General features: G+C 46.9%; 1 protein-coding gene across 1 annotated transcript in view; it reads left to right on the top strand.

The window, feature by feature from the left end:
• The window catches only part of NGF (nerve growth factor), a 50,536-nt gene extending 28,396 nt beyond the window's left edge, over positions 1-22,140 (top strand). Inside the window, exons 2-3 of the mRNA XM_060006996.1 lie at positions 13,807-13,930; positions 21,248-22,140. Of these exons, the coding sequence (XP_059862979.1) occupies positions 21,260-21,985 (726 nt within the window). The 5' untranslated portion in view covers positions 13,807-13,930; positions 21,248-21,259 and the 3' untranslated portion in view covers positions 21,986-22,140. The remainder of the gene's footprint in view (positions 1-13,806; positions 13,931-21,247) is intronic.
• Positions 22,141-23,031: the final 891 nt, after the last annotated feature.

The following is a 23,031-nucleotide window of genomic DNA, read 5'->3' as shown; positions in this document are numbered from 1 at the left end:
CTCACAGTTTATCTTCCAAGGCATTTTCTCTGACTCTGATAGTTGTGAGGTCACTCAATCACATTTATTTTAAGGGCTGGTCTGGCACACCCAGCATGGCGGCTCTGTGATGAAGGACTTCTGTGTTGAAGTCGCTGTGTACCCTAGGTTATGGCCTTACCCTAACCTACGGAGCAAGATCTCTGTGTCGTTCTGCCAAGACAATGCTACCATTGGGTTTGGGCTCAAATTTGGAATTTTTCCAGCAAAAATCATATTCTGATAGACTGTTAATTGAAACATCATCAGAATTATCTTGTACGGTCACCAGAAGACAGATCGGTGAAATCTGGGTTCTTCCGGGGGAGTTGCTAATTATAAATGGCTCTGATTACCTTTTGCTTGGGCTATTTCTCCAGGGAAATCTAGGAATCACGTCTCACCGGCACAGGCTGAAGCGTGTGTTTGTGACTTGTGCGGGGATTTCTTCCCTCTCGCTGGAACTGAGGCCAAGGCCATCTTCAAAATCTTCTCTCAATCTGTGTGTCTTTCTTCCATTTCCTTCTTCCTCTGGTTCCCCTCTCCTTGCTTTGCCCTTTGGGTCCCCCTCTTCAACTTCTTTCACTTTGCCCACTGCCCTCCGTCATTTTCTTGCCCTCTCTCTCCTCTCTTTTACTGCCCTTGTACTTCCCCCCACTCTCCTCCTCTCTCAAGTGCTTCTTACTATAGTTCCATCTTTCTCATTCCCTGTCTTCAGTTTCCCTCTATGATGACATCAGATTTCCTAAGGGCAGGGCGAACCCCAGCTCACTGAGTTTGTCCCAGTGCCTGCAGGCATTGGGCTGGTCTGATTCCATCTGTTCAGAACTCATTCATTCATGCCACAAACACTCTTCAAGCTCCAAGCTGATGGGAAACGAGAAAGGCGTTTCTCCCTGTCCCTGACCTGGACCCAGCCCCAGGCTGGCCCCTAACTGAAAGCTGCAGATCCTGCACCAGAGCCAGGGCCATCCTCAGTGCCAGCATTACTCAGATCCCCCATGGTGCCCAGTGGGGACGGGGCCAAGCTGCATAATTCATGGCCAATGTCCGCCCTTCTGGTGTGTCTGCCAAAGTGTCGCTGTCAGCCTGTAGGTGACAGCTATTGCTCACTGGTGAAGAGCCTTCTTATGATTTGCACTCTTCCTGCTCACGCTTATTCTTGAGAAGTTAGAAGACAGCAATCCTGTCTCTTTCAAAGAGAGTTTCTGAAGGCTGTAGGCTGGTGGGCTAAAGAAGCTGCCAGATTTTCACCCCAGAGCTTAAAATAAAAACCATTAATCTGCTGCACACAGAGAAGCATGATTCCTAATATTAAACCATTTACTCAGTTCAATGTAATTCAATGTGGCAAATCAGAAGGAAGTGCTTCTCTTCTGCCTAGCGTCCTATCTGTTTTTCATAGCATGAGATTCTCAGTCTTCTTGGAAAAGACCATTTCATTTACTAACAGTGAAAACAACCGTGTCTTCCTTAAAAAAAACAAAACAAACCAACATACACACACACACTCGCACACACAAACCACTGGTGGTAGCTCACTCAACCTCGTCTCTGCCTTTGATTCACTCCTATTATATATATATGAAGTACCCACTGCTGAGAGCCTGGAGCCTGGATGGACAGTTGAACACTGATTGGGTAATTCACACAGTTCTGGGAAATAAAGTCAACAATCCACAAACTGAATCCACTTCTGGATGCTCCTCCACCAAGGACCCTTGACATTCAGTCTCTCTTTATTTCTGTTCAGAGTTGACTGTTTTCCCCCATCCCTCAAACCAAAGTTATAGCTTGGTAATTTCTTGTTTTAGAAAGTGACAAACAGAGCAGGCAGAGAAAACACTGTATATTTTGGACTAAAAAATGAAATCATTAGGGTAAGTTTCTATTCCTGGTGACTGGAAATTTTACCCTGGTTCTGATTAAGCACAACAAAGATATTATATGTGATGTTTTCCTGTAAACGTATGAGATGGTTTTCTATGGCATGTCCATGAATGGAAATATTTAACAGACTCCACTTGGCCCCATCAGTCTCTGGCTTGGTCTTCACACCCAAAAAGCCAACCAGCAGAGAATCACAACCCAGCTCAGAGTGAGTAGTGCCTGTCTTGCTGTGTTTTTTTGTTTTTCCGTTTTTTCACAGTCTCACAATTAAGAGTAAATCTTATCCAGAAAATGTATGAGAGTACATGGAATAGACACATTCCCATGTCTATAAATTGCTCAGTAAGAAATGACTGCACATTCTAAGCATCTATCTTCTGTACCTACATTACTGTCAGAATAGTGGGTCCAACCAGAATCTGTTCCTTGGTGGTTAGAGTATTTCAGCGAGGAGGGCATTTCAGTGACTGTGGGCTCCCTCAGGTTGTAAACAAGGAGAGTCTCATGACAGAGAAGTGGAGAAGTCAAGGTATTCTATAGATAGGAGATCACCATTCGATTTTTTTTTTTTTTTTTTGCGGTACGCAGGCCTCTCACTGTTGTGGCCACTCCCGTTGCGGAGCACAGGCTCCGGACGCGCAGGCCCAGTGGCCATGGCTCACGGGCCCAGCCGCTCCGCGGCATGTGGGATCTTCCCGGACCGGGGCACGAACCCGTGTCCCCTGCATTGGCAGGCGGACTCCACCGTTCGATTTTTAAAAGCAATTAGGTAAATTCAAGAATAGAAAATATGCAGGATCCCACCTATACGTTATCCATATCACAGAAGCAGAAATCGGCCATCAGTACAAAGCCCAGAGGACAAAGCTGTCGCTCCTTTGAACAGTCAGATTTGTGAGCAGTCTGGAGAACAGTGACGAGGAGTGACCACAGAGCAGCCCTGTGCTCTTGTCCTTCACACGTCCACTAAGCACTTGTACTTCCCCACTTCACGCGGAGGGCAAGTTTCCTTATCTGCAAACTGGGGATAATACTGATCTCAGAAGATTTTTAATAAGTATTTAAAAAGATAATCTCTAGAAAGCCCTTAGTAGAGTATCTGGCACGTAATACCCAATAATTGTTATTTATTATTAGTGGTCGTAATTGTATTCACTTCTAACCCATGGTTTATGCTAGTGAAGTACTTATCATATTTTAATGCATCGTATTACACCACATTTAATTTTACACCTAAAATACAGGTAATTCCATCCTTATTGATGCCTCTCAGGCAGCCTAAGGGGGCTCTTCGGGGGACTTCTATCCCACCCCCAACCTTTTGCCCCACAAGCCTAAACTCAAACTTCCAGTGTCTGAACAAGTGGATAAGGAAGAAGCACCCCAGGGAGCTAACCTTCTCCTGGGACACTGGCGGCCCTTCTCTGGCTGGCACAGAGGGGCCAGTAGGGAGCCACACTCGGGCTGGCCTTTAACTCCCAGGGAACTCCCCTCTTTCAAGTGGGAGCCAATCACTGCATGGAGTCCCACTAGTCTGAGGAGTACCTCCTGGAAGCTGAGGGGAGGGCTCTGGGAGAGCTTTCCCTCCTGCAGGGGCCTAAACACAAAGTCAGATTGTCTTCAGATTATGAACAAATAGAAAAGCTCAAAGGTGGTCGGCAACAGTGGTGCACTGATCCTCAAACAATGCACAGGCAAATGGAAGAACCGGCCTCATTTTGGAGGACGAGGTACCTCGTTCCTTCTTTACCTTTTGAAGTATATGTGTGTTTATATATAACGTCCTTGAATAGTCATAGATACTCCTCTTTTGAGATAATTTTATCAAATCTAAACTAGATAATGTCATCTATATTACTGGAAAAACAAAGTTAACAACAATAACAAAACTCAGGAAAGAGAAAGAAAAAAATACAACTTCCAGAATGGGTGCTGGAAAACAGTATGATGGAATACACAGACGGAAAGCAGGAATATTGATTTCTAGACCCAGCTCTATTCACCACTCAGTTGAGTTATATGGAACATAAACAATTCACTTAACTACTTGGAAGAGACTAAATGACCCCCAGTCTTGACCCTCTTCTGGCTCAGCCTAAGAGGAGGCCTTGAGGAACACTGGTCAGACTTCCCTGCCTGACTCCAAAAAGTTCTTTAATCCTTTAGTAGTGGTGGTGGTGGTGATGCTGGTGATGGTAGTAATGGTGATGGTGGTACTGATAGTGGGGGTGTGGTAATGGTGATGGTAAAATGGTGGAAGTGGTGATGCTGGTGATGGTGATGGGTGATGATAGGATAGAGGAGGTTGTGGTGGTCATGGCGATGCAGGCAGCCAAGACGGTGGAAATGACAGTCATGGTGGTGGAGATAGTGGTGGTGGTGGTGACGGTTGAACATAATGCTGCCATGCTCTATGGCTGTGCATAAGAGACTTGTATAAATGCTGTGATAGATTTGAGAAGTAGGCAGAGGGCGGTGGGGCACTTAGGTACTAGGACTTCATGAGCACAAGTGCACAGAGCATCTGGTGCTGGTCTCTGCCTGTAACTACAACATGTGCATTTCGAGGTGCTTCCTCTCTTGGGGACAATGTAAGCAAAACAGAGATGCTTAGGCAGACATATACTGTTCTACTGGCTGTAAATTTGGCGGGGGGGGCGGTTGTTGAAAGGTTTTTGCTTGTTTTATGCTTTATTTTTAAGTTTTTATTTATTTTTAGTTTTTATCCTTAAAAATGTTTCAGTCTGTATTTTGGGAATAGAGAAATCAGGTCTGCTGAAAGAAAGAAAAGTAGAAGTAATTAAAAAAAAATAAGCTGGGGCTGCAAGTCCTGGACACAGACGGGTGGACACAATGCAGGCAAAGAGGAAAGCCCTGCATACACAAAGTGCACCAAATCCGGTTCAGGCAGGGCTTAAAAGGCACCGAGGCCGGGCACGTTCACACAGGAGGGGTAGGTGCCCAGGGACAGAAGGTGAGGGCCAGAGCTGGGCCCAGAGGGAGCTGGGGCAGCCATTCAAGCACCCGCCTTCCTGGGGACAAAGGGTGACACTCTAGACCAGATATGGCGGGATGAGCCCCTGGAAGGCCTTGGAAGGGCAGCTGTGTTTCACAGACAGAGGCCTGGAGCCAGGAACTCGGCTGATTCACAAAGAAAGGAGTGAAATGCTAACAAATGGTTTTCATTATCATCGTGCAGCCTCCACCCTCATTCCCTATGTGTGTGCTCTGCTTTTTTCTTTCTTTGCTTCATCTTTTCATGGGTTGTAACTAAACAATGAGGTGATTGCCATCCCAGTGGATTGCACAACATAACCAGTGGCTGGACTCGAGCACAGCTTTCTCCGAAGAAATTCTGAACTAGAAAAATAAGCAAGCTGGAAATAAGGAGTTTGTTCTGCCCAACACCTGTGTGCTTTTTAGTGCTTGTCATGAAGTCGGAATGAGGGGCTGCTGAGAGCTAAGACACTTGGTTCCTCAGCGGTGCACCTGTCGGCCCAGCAACGGGGCATTCTCCTTCTTAAATAAAACACCACAGCGCCAACATGAAAGGGGGGCTTACCCAGTTATCCAGGAATATAAATTGGGACCACTTGTTATTTACCAATATCGTATGAAATAATGATTTACTTTGACTAAACTGGTGCAGCTGTGGGAAGAGTTTTCAATTCTGTTCAATAAACATTCATTAAGGGCCTAACCTCTGAGACTGCCCCATGGAGAGAAAAACACCCAAGACCTCCAAAAGTTAACGAGCCAGCAGATACCTAAATCTGTCCCAAATCCCTGGCTAACTGAGCATAAATTTGACCATGAAGATACCTCCGTGTTTTATTCTCCTTGTGATCCACTTTCCCTGTGAGGCAGCAATCACCCTAAGCAAAGATGCTATTAACTGTACAGGGCCTGGCAAGTTTTAGTCATAGCTGGAGTAGCTTCCTGCCCCTGACTACGACAAGGCTGAAGAAAATGGATCATTTCAAAAACAAATGTCTTAGTTCGTTACTCAGCATCTTTGTCAGCAAATGACTGCAGATAATCATCCTGCAGCTGCCGACTGACTGTGTTCCACACTTGCTCAGACGGGGCCACTGAGCATGTGCCTGGCCAGCCATTCCAAAATGACTGGAATACAGACAACAACTGTAACACAAACAGGATTTCTTCCTGCCAGAGACAGCCAGACCAGGGCATGGGATGGACAGGAGGCATTGCCTTCTGTTCTGCACCAAGCCTGCCAGTAACCCACTGCCTGATTATAGCTGAATGTCTTTAACGGTATTGATAAGAATAGCTAACATTTATGTATCACCAGCTAGGTGCCAGCCACTGGGCTAAATGCTTATTCTGTTTAAGCCTCTCAACAACTCAAGGTAGAAGGTATAATTATTCTGACCTTTGAGAGGAGACACTGAGGCACAGAGAGGTTAAGTCACTTGCTAAAGGTCACACAGCTGATAAGTGGTAGGGCTAAAATGCAACCAGCCCCAGGCCTCAGGGCCTTGTTTGACGTGGCCATCAAGGGAAGTGCAGAGTCACTAGTGACCCTTTCTTTACAGCTCTAACAGCCTATAATTCTGTAAAATAACAACTGAGATTCTAAAATAAATAGTTTTTATTTCTTTGAATCTTAAACATCTAAACTTACCTCTTGAGTGGCTGAGTGTCTGGTTTCTTTCTCTGTGTGTGCGGGGTGGGCGGGGGGTGATGGAGCGGGGAAAACTGTCTGTCTTCATCTTTGGAATTTCTAACTACCCACAATGTTCTGGGTCCCTGGGGACGATGCACTCTGTGGGTTCCTTGTTAGCTCTGGAGTAAATTTCCCCAGTGCAGGGTTTTGCTCTTGTTCATGATGTCACGGTCAAATAAAGCCTAAAAGAAGAAACACTAGAAGTTTGAGAATGTTCTGAAATATAATTGTATGAGAATCAAGTGACTTTAGGAGGACAGCAGGTTTTCATCTCCTCTGACCTTTCCTCCTGGGGTAATGAAGGAGCTAGATGAAACTCTTTAAAGTGAGCTTTAAAATGCCCATCAAATAGCCCCTCATTACAGTTAACCAGTCCGCTGACATTCTGACATTCCCCATCAGGCGTATATGACCTGTGTAGTAGGCGCCCACTTGGGGCTGGGATAGTTAAAGGCATACACAGGAAGTAGCTAAAACAGCCCAAAGACCCCTGACAAACACACACAGGGAAATAAATTCTTCATTTCCAGCTCTTATCTAGGTAATCCTCCAGTTACCTAGAATTCACATGTGCTGCATGCCTGGGCAAAGCTGGGCCAAGTTATCTCTTTCATACTTTGAGTCATTTTCTGGGTGTGAAGTCAGCAGACAAGCCAGGAAATGTCAGCACGGAAGAGTGAGGGAGTTGTCACTCCAGGGGGGGTGTGGAGTAGGATGGCATCTGACGTGCCCTTGGGACTCGGTGTCCCCAGGATGTGTTTGGTGCTGGCTACCTGTGAGCCATGTTTCCTTTGATGCAGGGTGGTTGGGTTGCAGCAGTTTTTGCAGTAAGATTGAAGTCCAGCTGCTCAAACAGAAATGGCCTCATCTCATGGACACTCTGAGTAAGGGTGACCTTTTGCTAGGATCTTTACATTCAAGCCCCACAGCTTGTCCCTTATCCCTCTTTAATGGAAGGATGAACTGCCTGCATTTTAAAAGCCCTAGAACACTGTGTATCTGTTTAGCCAGGATTTTTCCCGGGTCTTTTTCAGGGCTATGGATCTTTAGCTTGTCTTAATTTCTGAAGTTACATCTGAATTGCATTACAGACTTATGTGTCGTAATATTGCCTGACCTGTTGCTTGGGAAACGTACCATACACTGAGAGGAAAAGGCGAGCTCAAGAAGAGCTGAGGACATTGAACCCTATAAAGCAAATGGAATAAAGAGCTTGGATCTGAGTTAGCATTCACTGGCAATGTTTTGTTTCCATTCATCTATTCTGTCCCAGGTGGGCATCTCGGTCTACAGCGGGCTGGGGGCCTCAGTAGGCGCTGGTATCGTTGGATGTAAACTTTGATTCCAACCAACCTGAGAGTCCCCCTTTCCCTCAATACCTCTTAGTCCCAAGTATTAGAACAACAGTCAGGAAAGGCCCAATGCAGAACTGAAATGGATCTTTTTCTTGTGGTTTAAGGATCAGCCAGTTGGAAACGAGGAGATGTTTTCTTAGGGTTGCAGAAGGGTTTGAAACTATTGGATTGTTTTTGGCACTCAAACGTACATTATAGATATATCATTAGTATTACTAAGCTGATGGGCTACACTACAAGGACTGTTATTTACTAGCATATTCTTGCAAAAATGTACTGCCCACAACTCTACAATGGAAGGCTGCTGTGTGTTTAGATGCCTTATCTTCTACCACATTCGTGTCATTGTAATTACCCACGTTACAAAAACCTCTCCGTGGTATTGGCATTGCACAGCTCATGCATCCACAGCTCATGAATCCAGTCGGGTAAATACCATGCAGATTGTGGCCTGCCACACACCCCAGAAGGCCACGCACGTTTGTGGCAAATGCTCTTTGATTCTGAAGCTCAGGGTCAACACCATGATGACTTCTTCCTTGAGCTGCCTCTCTGGGAAATGCTAGGAAGAGTTTGTAATTTATCTGGGCATCTCCAAAAGAGCCACAGGACCATTTCTCTTTTAGAGAAAAGTGGCAAGGCACTTTAGAGTTGTCAGCATTGAAACTTTCAAAAAGAATAGTGGTTTTGCTGAACCTTAATGTCTTCCTAAGTCCTTATTGCCAGAGGCTATTTTCCTATTAGATGTGCCAAAACAACTAAACAGTTAAAACACATCAAATGATCTCAAAATGGCCCAAACTGAATTTTTCCCCCCCAAAAAAGCTCCTAGTCAGCAGACCCCACAGTCATATTCCATACGAGAAAACGTCTGGTTAGGCTGAAAATGAGGAAAACAGACTTTCAATGTAAAAGATTTCAAATTTTCTTTGTGTATAGGCTCAGAGAAAGAACTAACAGAGGGGAGAATTAAGGGGAACAGTTACAGCAGTGAAAACCACAGCGACAGCACCAAAAGTTATTATTATGCCCTCAGCAACATGTTCTTAATGCCCAGCCTTTCTAGTGAGTTTTCCCAGCCCACAGAACTCCAGCAGGTGGAATCTAGGAGGAAAGAGGCTGCAGTTCACTCCAGCTGCTCTAGCGTTTTTGATGTGGTGTAAACTGCTCTTGGGACTAGCCGTTGTGTCCCAGCACCTGCGAGGAATGAGAGGTCCAAGAAGTCTTTTTGGTCAAGCATCCCCCAGTTTTTGGTACTAAAACTGTCAGCAAATAATCATTGGACTTAATAATAAGCTAACCATAGCTCCAACACCAAAGAACATTTTAAGTGGCATGCCAGGAGTAAAAAGAAAACTTTCCAACTCACAAATGTCAATTATATCTAGACAATTGCCGGGGGTGGGGAGGTGGGAAGGGGAGACAGGGGCAATATCCCCCTGAGGGTCTGCAAGCTATATTCTCACACCTTCTTGTTGCCTATGATGTGACCATACCTGCACTTTATATTTTCTGAGATATATTAATTTCTTGATAATTCTTCTTAATTGCTAGCTCATCAAAGCCAGTGTCAAGTTTCCCATTCCTCCTGTACAGCTGTGATTCTCAGCCCTGGCTTTTGCCTGGGGTCACCTTGGGAGCTTTACAAAACAGTTTGTATTCTGAAATTGACCAAAAGATCATTGAGACCATATGAAAGTGAAGGGGAGGCTGAGACAACTGTCAACAGAGAGGGCCATACAAACACGCTTAACCTCAGGGGGTCTTCAGAAGATGCCTTAGCTCTAGCTGACTCAGGTCTGGTTGCTCAGGGGTTCTGGGGCGTGGTCTAGACATAATGTGGATCGTGAAATGGAAAGTTATAGTCAAGCAGGCACCCCACAGCAGTAGGCTGACTCTGGGTTATCACTCTCTCTCAGCCCTGGATCCCTCACCCAAGGGAGAGGTTGCAATCGGAAGGGGACCAGAATGGGACCCTCCAAAACAGTGATTCTCAAATTTGGATGTGCGTAAGAATCACCTGCAGAGATTAAAACTCAGATTGCTGGGTTTCACTCAGCATTGCTAGGCCTATGGTAGAGCCTAAGAATTCGCATTTCTAACAAGTTCCAAGATATTGCCAGTACTATGGTAGACCTCACTTTGAGAAATACTGCTTTAAAGCCTGAGACCCAGGACAGGCCAGCATTGTCCTGGTCTAGAAGGGGTACACCAGATTTCAATAGCATTCTTTCGTGCCCTGTAAGAAGGAACAGAACACTGTCCTGAGATTTATTTCCATGCTTTTATAAAAGTGTGAAAACTGTCTAAGTGATTTTACCACCTGAGTTTAAGAATAGATAACGCACTTGGGTTGTTTGTTCCTAATATCTTTGCATTAGAAATTGGTAATATTTAAATCGGATTTAATTTCAGAGCCCCCAACCTCCACTAGCATAAGACTAAAATCAATGACAACAATATCTATGAAAATCACTTAGTGTTTCAGGATTCTGGGCCGGAAATTGCTCTCTCCAGTAGTAAACTACCGGTACCTACACTGAACAAGAGAAGGCCAAAGACACAGGATCTCAAGTATAGCAATCAGGCATCTAGATGTGGTTGGCAGGAGACCCTGGCGTGCAAAAGTGGCTTGGCCCAGAGGTTGCAGATATATGGCCAGGGAACCCTTTGTGGTCGGTCTAGAGCTGATCCTCCAAGAAGGCAGGTCTGCCTAGGAGTTGTGGAATGTTTGATTTAGATCGACATTCTCTCTCCTTCTAATCAGCTGGATTGGAGGCCATCCTGCCTTACAGTGGAATATATAGAATATTTTCAAAGAGAGTCACTCCTACTTCCCTGATTGTCCCAAAGATTAAAGTGTAGGCCTTTTGTGTCACATAGGAAGGTACAGTCAGCAGATAGGTCACAGCAGTGAGCTCTGCAAGCTCCTAAGTACCTGCTACTGTATAAGGCCCATCACATACCTTTCTCACCCTCCCCCAAGACTCCCTCTTAAGCCATGTTGGACTTCTGGGGCTCTGTGATGCCTTTCCCTTTTTCCCTGATGCTCTCCTATTCATCCTTAAGAACCCTGCTCAAATGTTCCTTCCTCTATGAACATATGTCTCTGGCTAATCTGGCCAAATAAAACAAACTCCTCTCTCCACTATGTTTTCCATATCATGTCAGATATCTATCATACTTAACATATTGTGCTTTAAATGCTGTTCATGTGTTTGCTTTCCTTACCTCTAGCTTACTTGCTCTTGGAAGTTGAGCTGTGTCTCTTTCTTCTTTGCTTCCCTAGCACTTAGCACAGTGGCTGGTGCAGCGCCTCCAAGTTTAGTGTTTAATTAATGAAATAAATAAATTCCAGTGTTTGGACAGGCAGGAAAGCATTCCTTAAGCACTCAGTAAGGATGCAGGCTGGAAACACTAATGCCCATAGAATCACAGGCGATCAGAGCTGGAGGAGACCTTAGCTATCATCCCTGCTGGTTCCTCATTCTACGGAGAAGCCTCAGAGATGTTTAAAGATACTTGGCAACTTACCCACAAATGAGAGCAAAATGGGCCAGGACACAGCTCTGTAGATTCCAATCTGGTGATCAGTCGGGTTTGTCCAAACACCCAGCTGAAGGGTTTGTGGACCAGATCCTCTTCCCATGAGTGATGCAACAAGACCCTAGAATACTCACCTCTTGCTGTGGGGAACCTGCTATCCTCCCTCTCCTGTGCTCAATCCAACCCTGAGGGAGCCTGAAAATGGTCTTTGCTACGGAATCTAACTTTTTTTAGGGTGTTTGAGTAAGTGTTCATCTCTAGGCCTGAACCACAGTTGAGTACGTGTAGGTTTTTCTGGTACTTCTAGAGGAAAAATGATATTTTGAGTAAAGTGGGTCAGAAAGAGGAATAGTAACATCTCAGTCCTTAATTTCATAACTTCTAACAGCAGGAAAACCACCCAAGGCCCTTTCTACTTCCTTGTCCTCCAGCTCCTCTGTGTGATCAGGGACTTGGGGGCCATGGTGGCTTCACTGACATTTGCTTCCATAGCACAAGATGAGAGGGGGTGTTGCAGGAAGATGGGGGGTGGGGGTAGCCCCCCACTGGGAAGAGGCATGATGGGAAAAGGGGTTTGGGAGTTGAAAAGACAATCTAGACAGGAAGGATAAAGATGTCATTCTACAACCTTTTTGGTGGGAGAGCTACCCCACCCTATGACAAGTTCTGCAATAGACATAACCATTCATTCATTCATTCATTCACAAAAAATGTCACGTAACCCTCTAGCTTAAAGCCTTCCACTCCCTTCCCACTGCCCATAGGGTAAAACCATAGTTCCCCCCTACATCTTTCTACCTCTCCAACTCATTTCTTTGGTCTCTTCCCTACATGCTCAGCATCTTTGACTTGTTTCTACCCCAGAGCCTTTGCACTTGCTGTTCCTTCTGCCTGGAATGCTCTCTCCCCCATTCCTTCTCATCCTTCAGATATCAACTTGAAGGCCACTTCCTCGGAGAACTCTCCACTGAGCACCCTGTCTACAATGGCCCCTCACTACACCCTGCTATCACCCTCTATCCTCATACCCTGCTTACCTGCAGGGCATGTAAAGAATCTGAAGATGTTTATTCACACAAGACTATAAACTCCACAAAAGCAGAGACCTTGTTGATCTTATTCACTGCTGGGTCCCTAGCACCTAGGAGAGTACTTGGCACATAGCAGAAATACGTGCTCAGGAAGTGTTGTTGAATGAATGAATGAAACACCTACATACACGAGGTTTATAGAAGTAAAAGAACAGACACCTACCATTGCTTCTAGGAACTACAACCTAAAATTGAATAGAACTTTTGCATCAGCTCATTGCATCAGCTCCCTAGCTCCTGATTCGTAAAATGTGACTTTCCTAAAATCTGAACTCTGAGATTGGCATCCTAGTTCTGTAACAGCTCTCTGTTATCTATCAAGTGGTCAGGTTGCCTTCTTTGCCACCACGACTTGTTCTAGATTCTCATCAAAACACCAACATGTTCTCAGTCATCAGGACTTTTTCTTCTGAGTAATTTACCTTAGTTATGCTGGTCCAGAGTTGGGTCTACTGTATCTGCGGGTATAATGTACAGAATAATTCCATTTCAATCCTGGATTAGGGGACTGCTAGAGCAGGACTCTGATGTGGGACTAGAAGCACCGACACTGCGTGTGAGATCAGCCATAGACTGTGTCCAGGCAGAAACCAAGAGCTCTGGCACAAGAGTGAGAGGCAGGTGCTGCCGCAGGTCTGTGCAAGTTCAGGCCCCTGGCAATTTTGGTAGCTGAGCTCTGTCTTCTCCTTTGGCCCTGATGCTGGTAAAGTCCCAACACTCAAGAAAACAGGGTTTGGGACATCCCTGGTGGCGCAGTGGTTAAGAAGCCACCTGCCAATGCAGGGGACATGGATTCGAGCCCTGGCCCGGGAAGATCCCACATGCCGCGGAGCAACTAAGCCCGTGCGCCACAACTACTGAGCCTGTGCTCTAGAGCCCGCGAGCCACAACTACTGAGCCCACGTGCCACAACTACTGAGCTCGCGTGCCTAGAGCCCGTGCTCCGCAACAAGAGAAGCCACCGCAGTAAGAAGCCCATGCACCACAACAAAGAGTAGCCCCCGCTTGCCACAACTAGAGAAAGCCCACGCGCAGCAACAAAGACCCAATGCAACCAAAATAAGTAAATTAATTAATTAATTTAAAAAATAAAGAAAGAAAGAAAACAGGGTTTGTTGTGTTGGCCCCTCCCTCCCCTCCCGCTTGGGACACAGCTACCCGTCCACTAGAGAACGTAGTGAAGAGCCGATCTAACGCCAGCTCTCTCCTCCCACAGAGTCCTGGCCCGGGGTCGTGCAGTCCAAGGGGCTGGATGGCATGCTGGACCCAAGCTCAGCTCAGCGTCTGGGCCCAATAACAGCTTTTCCGAAGGAGCAGCTTTCTGTCCTGGCCACACTGAGGTAAGCACCCGAGAGGCATCTGTCTCACCGAGGTTCCTAGCTCTAGAGCTGCCAGGACAACTGGAAATGAGCCCCAGGCTGAGGATGGGGCATCAGTGCCAGCTGTTAATCAGCAGGGACCCGGGTGGCTCCTAGTGACCCAGCACATGTGGCCCTCCTAGCTCATCTGGAGAGGACGTCGCCCATGCTCTCAGGCTGGCCCCATGGCTTCCAAGGACATGGTAAGAGTCTGAGCCACACACCTCTGAAGGCACAGAACACAGGGTCTCAAATAGACGGTGCCAGGCAGACCCTCCACACAGCTCCTGGTCTGTCTGAGCAGGTGATCTTATGAGATTGAAGGTCCCTGATCACTCTTCATGCCCTTGGCCGTGGAGCGGAGGGTGGGGAGAGCTCCAGGTCTGAAGACAGGGGTGAGTTCCACTTCCACCAGGCTTCTGCCTGTGGTCAAGTTATTTACTATTACTGTCTCTGTTTCCTCCTCCTTAAAATGGGAAGAATAAGACCCACCTGCTAGGTTTGTTGTGATGGGTAATGAGACAATTAAATTGATCGTGATGTAATTATGATCTCTCCACATTCATTTTAAGATGTGTCTCTAAGAATTCAGACCAGTAGATTCTGTTTCCATTCCATCCTGGAGTAGAGAATAAATCCACAGGTGCCTGCACCTGCTAGTGCTTTCTGGCTGCATATTTCTATCGTGGGCATTTTAAGTGCTTTTGGATCAAGTCTGCATGATGTCTAGAAACCCGATAAATAAGATATAAAACAATGAAATGTCCAACTATTCCCTGGAATCTGGATTTATGGCTTCAGGACGGTAAAACTCACAACCTGTTGAACAGAATTTTCATTTTGATGCTGGAGGTTGAGTAAACGCCGCCCAGGGCCCATCAATTACAGTCCGCGTGTGGCCTCAGGCCTCTTGCCTCTAGAGCAGCTGAGGCTGAGCAATGCCAAACGCCCACGTGCAGAGCCGGCCACTCACTAGCTGCATAACCCCAGGTCGCTGAGCCTCTCCAAGGCCCATTTCTCTCCTCTCTAAGGTTCAAGGATTGGACTCGATGAGTGGTTCTCAGAATGTGGTGTCCAAACCAGCAGCATCAGTATCACCTGGGAACTTGTGGGAAATGCAGATTTTCGGGCCCTACCCCAGACCTACTGAATCAGAAACTCTGGGGGTGGGCTCGGCAGCCTGTGGTTTAACAAGTCCTCCAGGTGACTCTAATGCACTGAACCTCTGGCCTTGATCAACTCTGACGTCCCTTCCAGTTCACGCTTCCCCATAATAAATTCCGCTTGGGAGATGCTTGCAGAGGAGCTGGAGTTTATTCTGTCAGTGCCTTTCTGCGCTGCTGCCTCAGGGATTTCTCCCTGGGAAGCTCACTCCATGCAGGCCCCAACACCCAACTGAGTCCCAGGCTGAAGACAGCAGCCAGTTTACGTTGCAAGTGGAGGCCAAGTGTAAAACAAGAAACGATTCCTGACCCGCACTCGTAATGTGGCGAGTGAGATGGAGGAGGAGGCTGGATTTCCTCAGCCACGAGGATTTCCTCTTCTACTAACGCTTAGTGACCCTGGTTCGCTGATCTAATCTCTAGCCTGAGAATCACTAACAGCTCACTCTCGACACTCCTCCCGCGAAGGCAGGAATTCTCTCTCTCCTTCTACAATGCACCTCCAAAGGCACGGTCGCCGGGCCCCCCAGTGCCATCAGCTGTCCTGGCCACAGAGGTGGACCAGTTGTTTAGCTCTGCCCAGCAGCTTCATCACCTATTCAGGTGAGGCCAGAACCTGTGTGAAATCATTCACCTGGTGCAGGAAACTCCTCTTATTATTGGAGTGTGTGAACCACTGGAAAGCCACAGAATGTACCTTTGGCCTGGGAGAGGGTGAAGAAAGCTGGGCGGACCTTGAGTAGATGGATAAAAGGCCCCTGACGGGTCCCTCAACTTTTAGTCATTTATCTTCCATTCTGGTGGGAGCAGAACAAACACAGAACATTCACACGTTAAACAGAACATGTTCCATCATGTGAGCTCCTAACTGCATCTTCCCCAGCTAATCATCCCGCTCACAGGTCTCTGCTTAGTGAAGCCCCAGTGAGGACTGTCATCTCTTCAGAAGAAAGGCTTCAAAGGTTGTTTTAAAAAATAAATAAAACTCCTCCCCTGGTTCACGTCAAGGAGAGAATGTTCTTTTGTAGACAGTGCTTTGTGCTTTCAATTACTAGAATAGAAAACACACTAATTTTTCTTTTCTTTCTTATCCACTCATGACTTTTAAACAAAAGACTTTTTTTTTTTAAAAGATTATAGGGGCATTCTGTTATGAGTAAGTCGATTTAAAAAAAAAAAAACCTTTTACTCTAAGACCCAAATGAGAGATATATTTGCAACATTTTAAAATCTCAATGAAACAATAAAACAATCTCTCCACGATGCAAACCTCCACTGTGATCAAATGCCACCAGGTAGCACAGGTTATCTGGACAGTGCAATGAGGAGTAGCACATTAGGCTTTAAGAATTCTGTGTAGTCAGTTGAGTAGAACCAGCAGAGTTCTAGGCAGGGCAGAAAATTTTATACTTGCTTAAACCCAAAGAGTGTCAGAGTTGGAAGACACCTTAAACATCACCACTCAGATGGAGAAATTAAGGGACACAGAAGGAGGAGACTTGTTCACACACTCACTGACTCTTAAGAGGTGGAGCTCCCTGCGAGGGCTAGGTCACGTGCACACGACAAAGATGGACAGGATGCGTTTCTGCCTCCAGGGACTTTACCCTCTAGGTGGGAGGATAAGAGGGGAATACGTTGCCATAAAAGAGCATTAAGAGGTGGATGGACCTAGAGTCTGTCATACAGAGTGAAGTAAGTCAGAAAGAGAAAGACAAATACCGTATGCTAACACATATATATGGAATCTAAGAAAAAAAGAAAATGTCATGAAGAACCTAGGGGTAAGACGGGAATAAAGACACAGACCTACTAGAGAATGGACTTGAGGATATGGGGAGGGGGAAGGGTAAGCTGTGACAAAGTGAGAGAGAGGCATGGACATATATACACTACTGAACGTAAGGTAGATAGCTAGTGGGAAGCACCCGCATAGCACAGGGAGATCAGCTCGGTGCTTTGTGACCACCTAGAGGGGTGGGATAGAGAGGGTGGGAGGGAGGGAGACGCAAGAGGGAACATATGTATATGTATAACTGATTCACTTTGTTATAAAGCAGAAACTAACACACCATTGTAAAGGAATTATACTCCAATAAAGATGTGAAACAAAAAAGAGATATTTTTTATCACTTCATAGCAAAAAATCCATGCTCATCACTATATCGAAATCAAGGTAATTATTAGTTATGCTTCCCGACCTTATTATTTTATACATTAATAAATAAACATATATATTACTATATCTTAATCTTAAAAAAAAAAAAAAGAGCATTAAGGAAATGCTTTTAGAGATGGAGAAGGGAGAGAACTGGTCTCTTTGGAAATAGGAAAAGCCTCCCCAGTGGAGGCGGCTATTATGGTGGGTGTTAAAGCCAACAGGAAGGCCTCTAACCAGCGGAGGTGGAGAGCAGAAAAGGCACAGGGAGGGACAGAGGGAAGAATGCCTGGCACAAAAGAGTTTGAACCAAGGGCAACAGGGGGGAAGCACTGCCTCTGAGGAATTCTGTTTGCCTGGAATGCAAAATATGTGAAGGGAGTAGAAGGAGAGCAGGGTCTGTCTGCCAGGCTGAGCAACCTAGTGGCATACTAGACAACCACTCACCACTGGATCCTTTGAGCAGGGTGATATGATCAGAGCACTTCTTTAAGAAGTTAAATGGGGCAGCCAGGGATGGTAGGCATTGGGAGAAGACAGATGAGGGTACAGGACATCAGCTGGGAGACTGTTCCATGACCTGAACCGGGAACATAGAGGTGAGAATAGAAACATAGAGGTGAGAATAGAAAGTATAGTTTCAAGAGATACTACTAAAAAAAGAGAAAAGAGTGGCTATATCTATCTGTATAACTGATTCACTTTGCTGTACACCTGAAACTAACACAACATTGTAAACCAACTATACGCCAATAAAATTTTTTTAAAATACAAATAATAAAAAAAAGATGCTACTGAAGCAGACAAAAAGGGCTGGATGGAGGTCAAAGAGGAAAGAGAAGAGTCCAGTCATGGGTTGAGGCTTGGAGCTGGTGAATGAAGGAATGGTGGCTCCAGTAACAGAAAAAGGAAATGCAGAGAAACATGTTTAGGAGGATGGGGAGAGATGCTCACAAGAGAGAGTAGCTGTGGAACTAATTCATAAATCATCAAGTGGCCCCCAATGGGGCAGCTTCTGTTGAGTAACGAGGAGGAAGGGGAGAATGATGATCCTAGTGAGGATTATGAGAACAAACATTTTTGTTTTGGATGTCTTGCATTTAAAATGTCAGCATCCATGGGGAGTTGCCCATCAGGAAGCTGGGGATTCAGAATGGGCTTTCAAAAGAGGAGTTGGACCGGAGATCCTGGCATGGGCATCAACTGCACAGAAACTTCAGTTGACTCCTTAGAAGAGGATGAGCTCACCAAAGAGGGGACTCCAGAATGAGGTGGGAACCTCTGGTAATTGGAAATAGGGAGCAGTATGTCCCTTATTACCATCAAAATCCTACATTTTAATCTTTTAGTCATTTCCCTATCCAAATTCTAAGTGTTACTAACATGGATATAAAGGGATGAATTTCCATTTCATTTCTTCTCCCTTCATCTACCTGATGAGAGATAATGTGTACTGAGAGGCAGAAAGAAATGAAACAAGAAAAGGCAAAAGCAAAGGGCTTGAATTAGCTGCCAACTGACTAATCAGCTGGACACTTATCTGCAGGACCATTAGCCAGCACAACCAGTGATGGTCGAAAAGTCAGATGTGTCACTGCTTCCTCTGCATGGCTGGCTGGAGAACTGGAGCAAACACAAACATTTTCCCAAGTAACCAGAGAGAGAAGAATTTGGTGGTTTTATTCTTGGTATCTCACCAAAGAGCTGTCTATTTCCAGCTGAATAGAAATACATTACAGAGAAGAATGCATCACTTTAAAACAGATTAGGAACGCAGCACGTGGTCACAGGCACAAAATCCAAAAGAAACCAGGCATCATGGTGGAAAGAAGGCAGATGGTGAGCTGCTCTGGCCATACCCATTCACTCTCTCATTCATTTTCCTTACAGAGTTTGAGGACCTACTACATGCCAGGCACTGCACATGGCCCCCGTAAATTCATATTGCACCGCTTCCAAAGTGCTCTCAGGGAGACAGACATGTAAACGATTATCCACAGCATGCAGAGAGGCCGCAGGGTTATGCACAAACCACCATGGGAGACAAGGGGTGGAGTGACTAGTGCGCAGGTGGATGAGACAGGCTCTGCCCTCTGGGACCTTGCGGCCAGTGGGGAGACAGGCTCAAATATTAGTCTTGAGAAGAAGCCTGACAGAGGTAAACCTACGTGCTAGGAAAAGATATGTATGGAGTGTGCTTTGAGAGTGAAACAGCAGCAATATAACGGAAGAAAAAAAAGTCCTTGACCGCAGGACATTGGAATGACTCAGAATTAAATAGGTGTGTGAGCACCTATTTAATCCTAACAACAACCCTGTGAAATAGTGTTTATTGCCTGCTTTTTATCAATGAGGAAACAAGGGCTCAGGAGGATTAAGTGACTTTCCTCTGCTAACAAGTATCAGGGCTAGGAATCCAAACAAGTTTTCCTAACCCCAGAGGCAGTGCAGAGTTCTTTCCACTACACTGATTTAGTAGGAGAGAACACACACAGACACACACATACACACATACACACACACATACACACACACATACACACACACACACACACACACACACACACACTTCTGTAGTTAAGAACAGGAAGAGACGGCTTTTCGCTGGGGTGATCTGAGCAGACCTCAAGGAGGAAGTGGTACCCATGCCAGGCTGGAAGAGCAGGCAGGGAGCAGAATGACCTGTGGGGAGAGAGAGGGAGAGAGATCAAATTGGAAGTTTAACACCCTCTCTAGGGGATGCCTCTAACCCTACCAGGAAGATCTGGGGAAGCTTTCCAGAGGTGATGGCTGGTACACACGTACAGGTGTGCACAGGAGCTCACCGAAAGTGAGCTCAAGAACAGAGCTAGTCCCACAGCTAGTTGGCCTGGGGGTGGCTGCTGGCGGGGAAGCAGTACAGTGCAGTGCAGAGCCCCATCTGGCACATGCTTAAGAGGGGCTGGCAGTGCCTTGTGGGGACAGATGACTTATGCCATTTGGTCTACTCTCACTTAAGATCAAATAATTTTTAAAAAGACGCACTTAAGAATGAAGGAGAAAGTGGGGGAGGAAGGAAGGATGGAAGGGGAGACTGGCTTAGTAAGGGGTCATGTTTGGATTCTATTTCTGGTCCGGTTTTTGTTTGCAGCTGTAGGCCTGTTAGTTAATTTCTGCGGATCACTTTCCTTGCATATGAAAGAGAGATGATAAATCCTAACCTAACTCACAGACTAATAAGAAACTAGAAGCGAATGCATTTGAAAAAGGCATCACTCACGCCAAGAGAAACCATTATCAGTATCACATTTATAGACGCGAATAGATGGCTGGTGGCTGAATAGACGGACTGGCTAAGATGGTCCCAGAGCTATGTTCACTTTTTTTGCCAAACATGGTGCTTCATGGGTTTTCAGTCACCAGATCTCAGAGCTGACCCGGTGCTACTGTCTGAAGAGGGTGTGTTCAGTGCTGAGGCTTCAAGACAAGTCCCCAGCAGCCCTGCCCACTGCCTTCCCAGGGGAGTCAAGCCGTTGGGCAGGAGACAGCACTGGGAGAGGTGTCAGAATCACTCCCCAGCCATCCTGTTTCACACAGGTGCACACACACCGCCTGCCCATGGCTGCCTCGCTGGCAGGCAGAGAACTCAAAGAATTCTGTAACTAGCACTGCCGAGTTCATACCACACCACTGGGCAGAATTTCAGGGGTTCCGTCCCTTCCTGGGAAAGTGCACCCTGTAGATGGGGTGCCCAGACACCCAGGTTGTCGGAGCCAGCCCTGTTTAAGCCTGTCATCCCAGTGTAACTGCTGTAGCACCGCCCTTCACTCTCAGAAGCGTCTCAGTTTGAATGGTCAATTCCAGGGTCTCCTGGCTTTTAGCCACCAGGAGAAACCTCCTCATCATCCTCTTGGGAGGTCAACTCCGAGGGACCCAGAAACTGCCCTTGCCCCACACCCAGTGCTCGGTGGAATAATCCTCACTTCTGTTTCATTCCAGGTGCACAGCGTAATGTCCATGTTGTTCTACACTCTGATCACAGCTCTTTGGATCGGCGTCCAGGCAGAAGCGCACACCCAGAGCAATGTCCCAGCAGGACACGCCATCCCCCAAGCCCACTGGACTAACCTTCAGCACTCCCTTGACACAGCCCTCCGCAGAGCCCACAGCGGCCCGGCAGCCGCGATAGCCGCCAGGGTGGCAGGGCAGACCCGCAAGATCACCGTGGACCCGGAACTGTTTAAAAAGCGGCGCCTGCGTTCACCCCGCGTGCTGTTTAGCACCCAGCCCCCACCTGCGGCCGCGGACGCTCAGGGTCTGGACTTGGAGGCCGGCGGGGCCGCCCCCTTCAACAGGACTCACAGGAGCAAGCGGTCGTCGTCCCACCCTGTCTTCCACCGCGGGGAGTTCTCGGTGTGCGACAGCGTCAGCGTGTGGGTGGGGGACAAGGCCACCGCCACGGACATCAAGGGCAAGGAGGTGATGGTGTTGGGAGAGGTGAACATCAACAACAGTGTATTCAAACAGTACTTTTTTGAGACCAAGTGCCGGGACCCCAATCCCGTCGACAGCGGATGCCGGGGCATCGACTCGAAGCACTGGAACTCATATTGTACCACGACCCACACCTTCGTCAAGGCGCTGACCATGGATGGCAAGCAGGCCGCCTGGCGGTTCATCCGGATCGACACGGCCTGCGTGTGTGTGCTCAGCAGGAAAGCTGGGAGGAGAGCCTGACCGGCCCGACAGCCCTCAACCTCTCCCAGCTCCCCCCTCCACACTCTCCGGCACCCCTCCCTACCTCAACCTGTAAATTATTTTAAATTATAAGGACTGCATGGTAATTTATAGTTTATACAGTTTTAAAGAACCATTATTTATTAAATTTTTGGAAGCAGCCTGTGTGCCGGCCCTCCAGTCATTTTGCCCAGGGTGACCATCTGCAAGCCTTGGGATGGAGGCTGCAGGGAGAAAGGTACACAGCACCCCCTGGCTTTCCCTCAGACCCACCTGTAACCCTCACTCTCCCATCGCCCCCCAACCAGCCTTGCCACGCTTCAGGGAAGGCTAACCGGGTTCAGGTTAAATTAGCCTAAGCCGGGTGTAATTAGGAAGGGAAGTCTGCTGGATTGCAACTTTGTTCTGCATTCCAGAGCCAAAGCTACCTAATCCTTGGATCATCCACCCCACAGCCCGGATTCCCGAGCCTTGATTGCCTCATTCGGGGAAATGTGTGGAGCCTTGTCAGAAGGCAGATCCCCGCCGCCGGGCACGGAGCTGCCTCTGACCTCAGAGGGGCCCAGGCTGGGTCCTTCAGGGACTCACCAGATAGATAGGAGGAGACTGGCACCAAAGACCCGTAAGCCTGGCTCATTTTTTTAGGGGGAGATCTGCTGTTTGCTGAAAAGCTCCCTGGAAGAGTTGTAACGAAATAATCTCAGGAGGCCTGTCACGGTAGATCTGATTTCATGTTAAGATTGCCTTAGTTCTAATGGCTGGCCCTCAATTTATCCCCCAGTGGCTTCCTGCAGAAAGACTCCATGACCCCAAAAAACATGAAGGCCTCCAACACTCTCGTCACCCATTCACGGCCCCACAGCCACTTCCAATGGCCCCAACGTCGGCCTAGAATCAGAGGAACCAGAGGCCGGCCTGAAACTAACTTTTTAATTCCTAATTGGGTGACTTCCACAAGTGACCAAAGGTGGATGGGGTCATGGGAACTGCAGAGAAGATGGTGTGGGGAGAAAAGACAAAGATGAGTGAGAACCAACACAAATAAC

The sequence above is a fragment of the Delphinus delphis genome, chromosome 1, assembly GCF_949987515.2.
Source record: "Delphinus delphis chromosome 1, mDelDel1.2, whole genome shotgun sequence".
In the NCBI taxonomy this organism is placed as follows: Eukaryota; Metazoa; Chordata; class Mammalia; order Artiodactyla; family Delphinidae; genus Delphinus; species Delphinus delphis.
The sequence above is the reverse complement of the archived record's forward strand: the minus strand, read 5'-3'. Positions and strand labels throughout refer to the sequence as shown.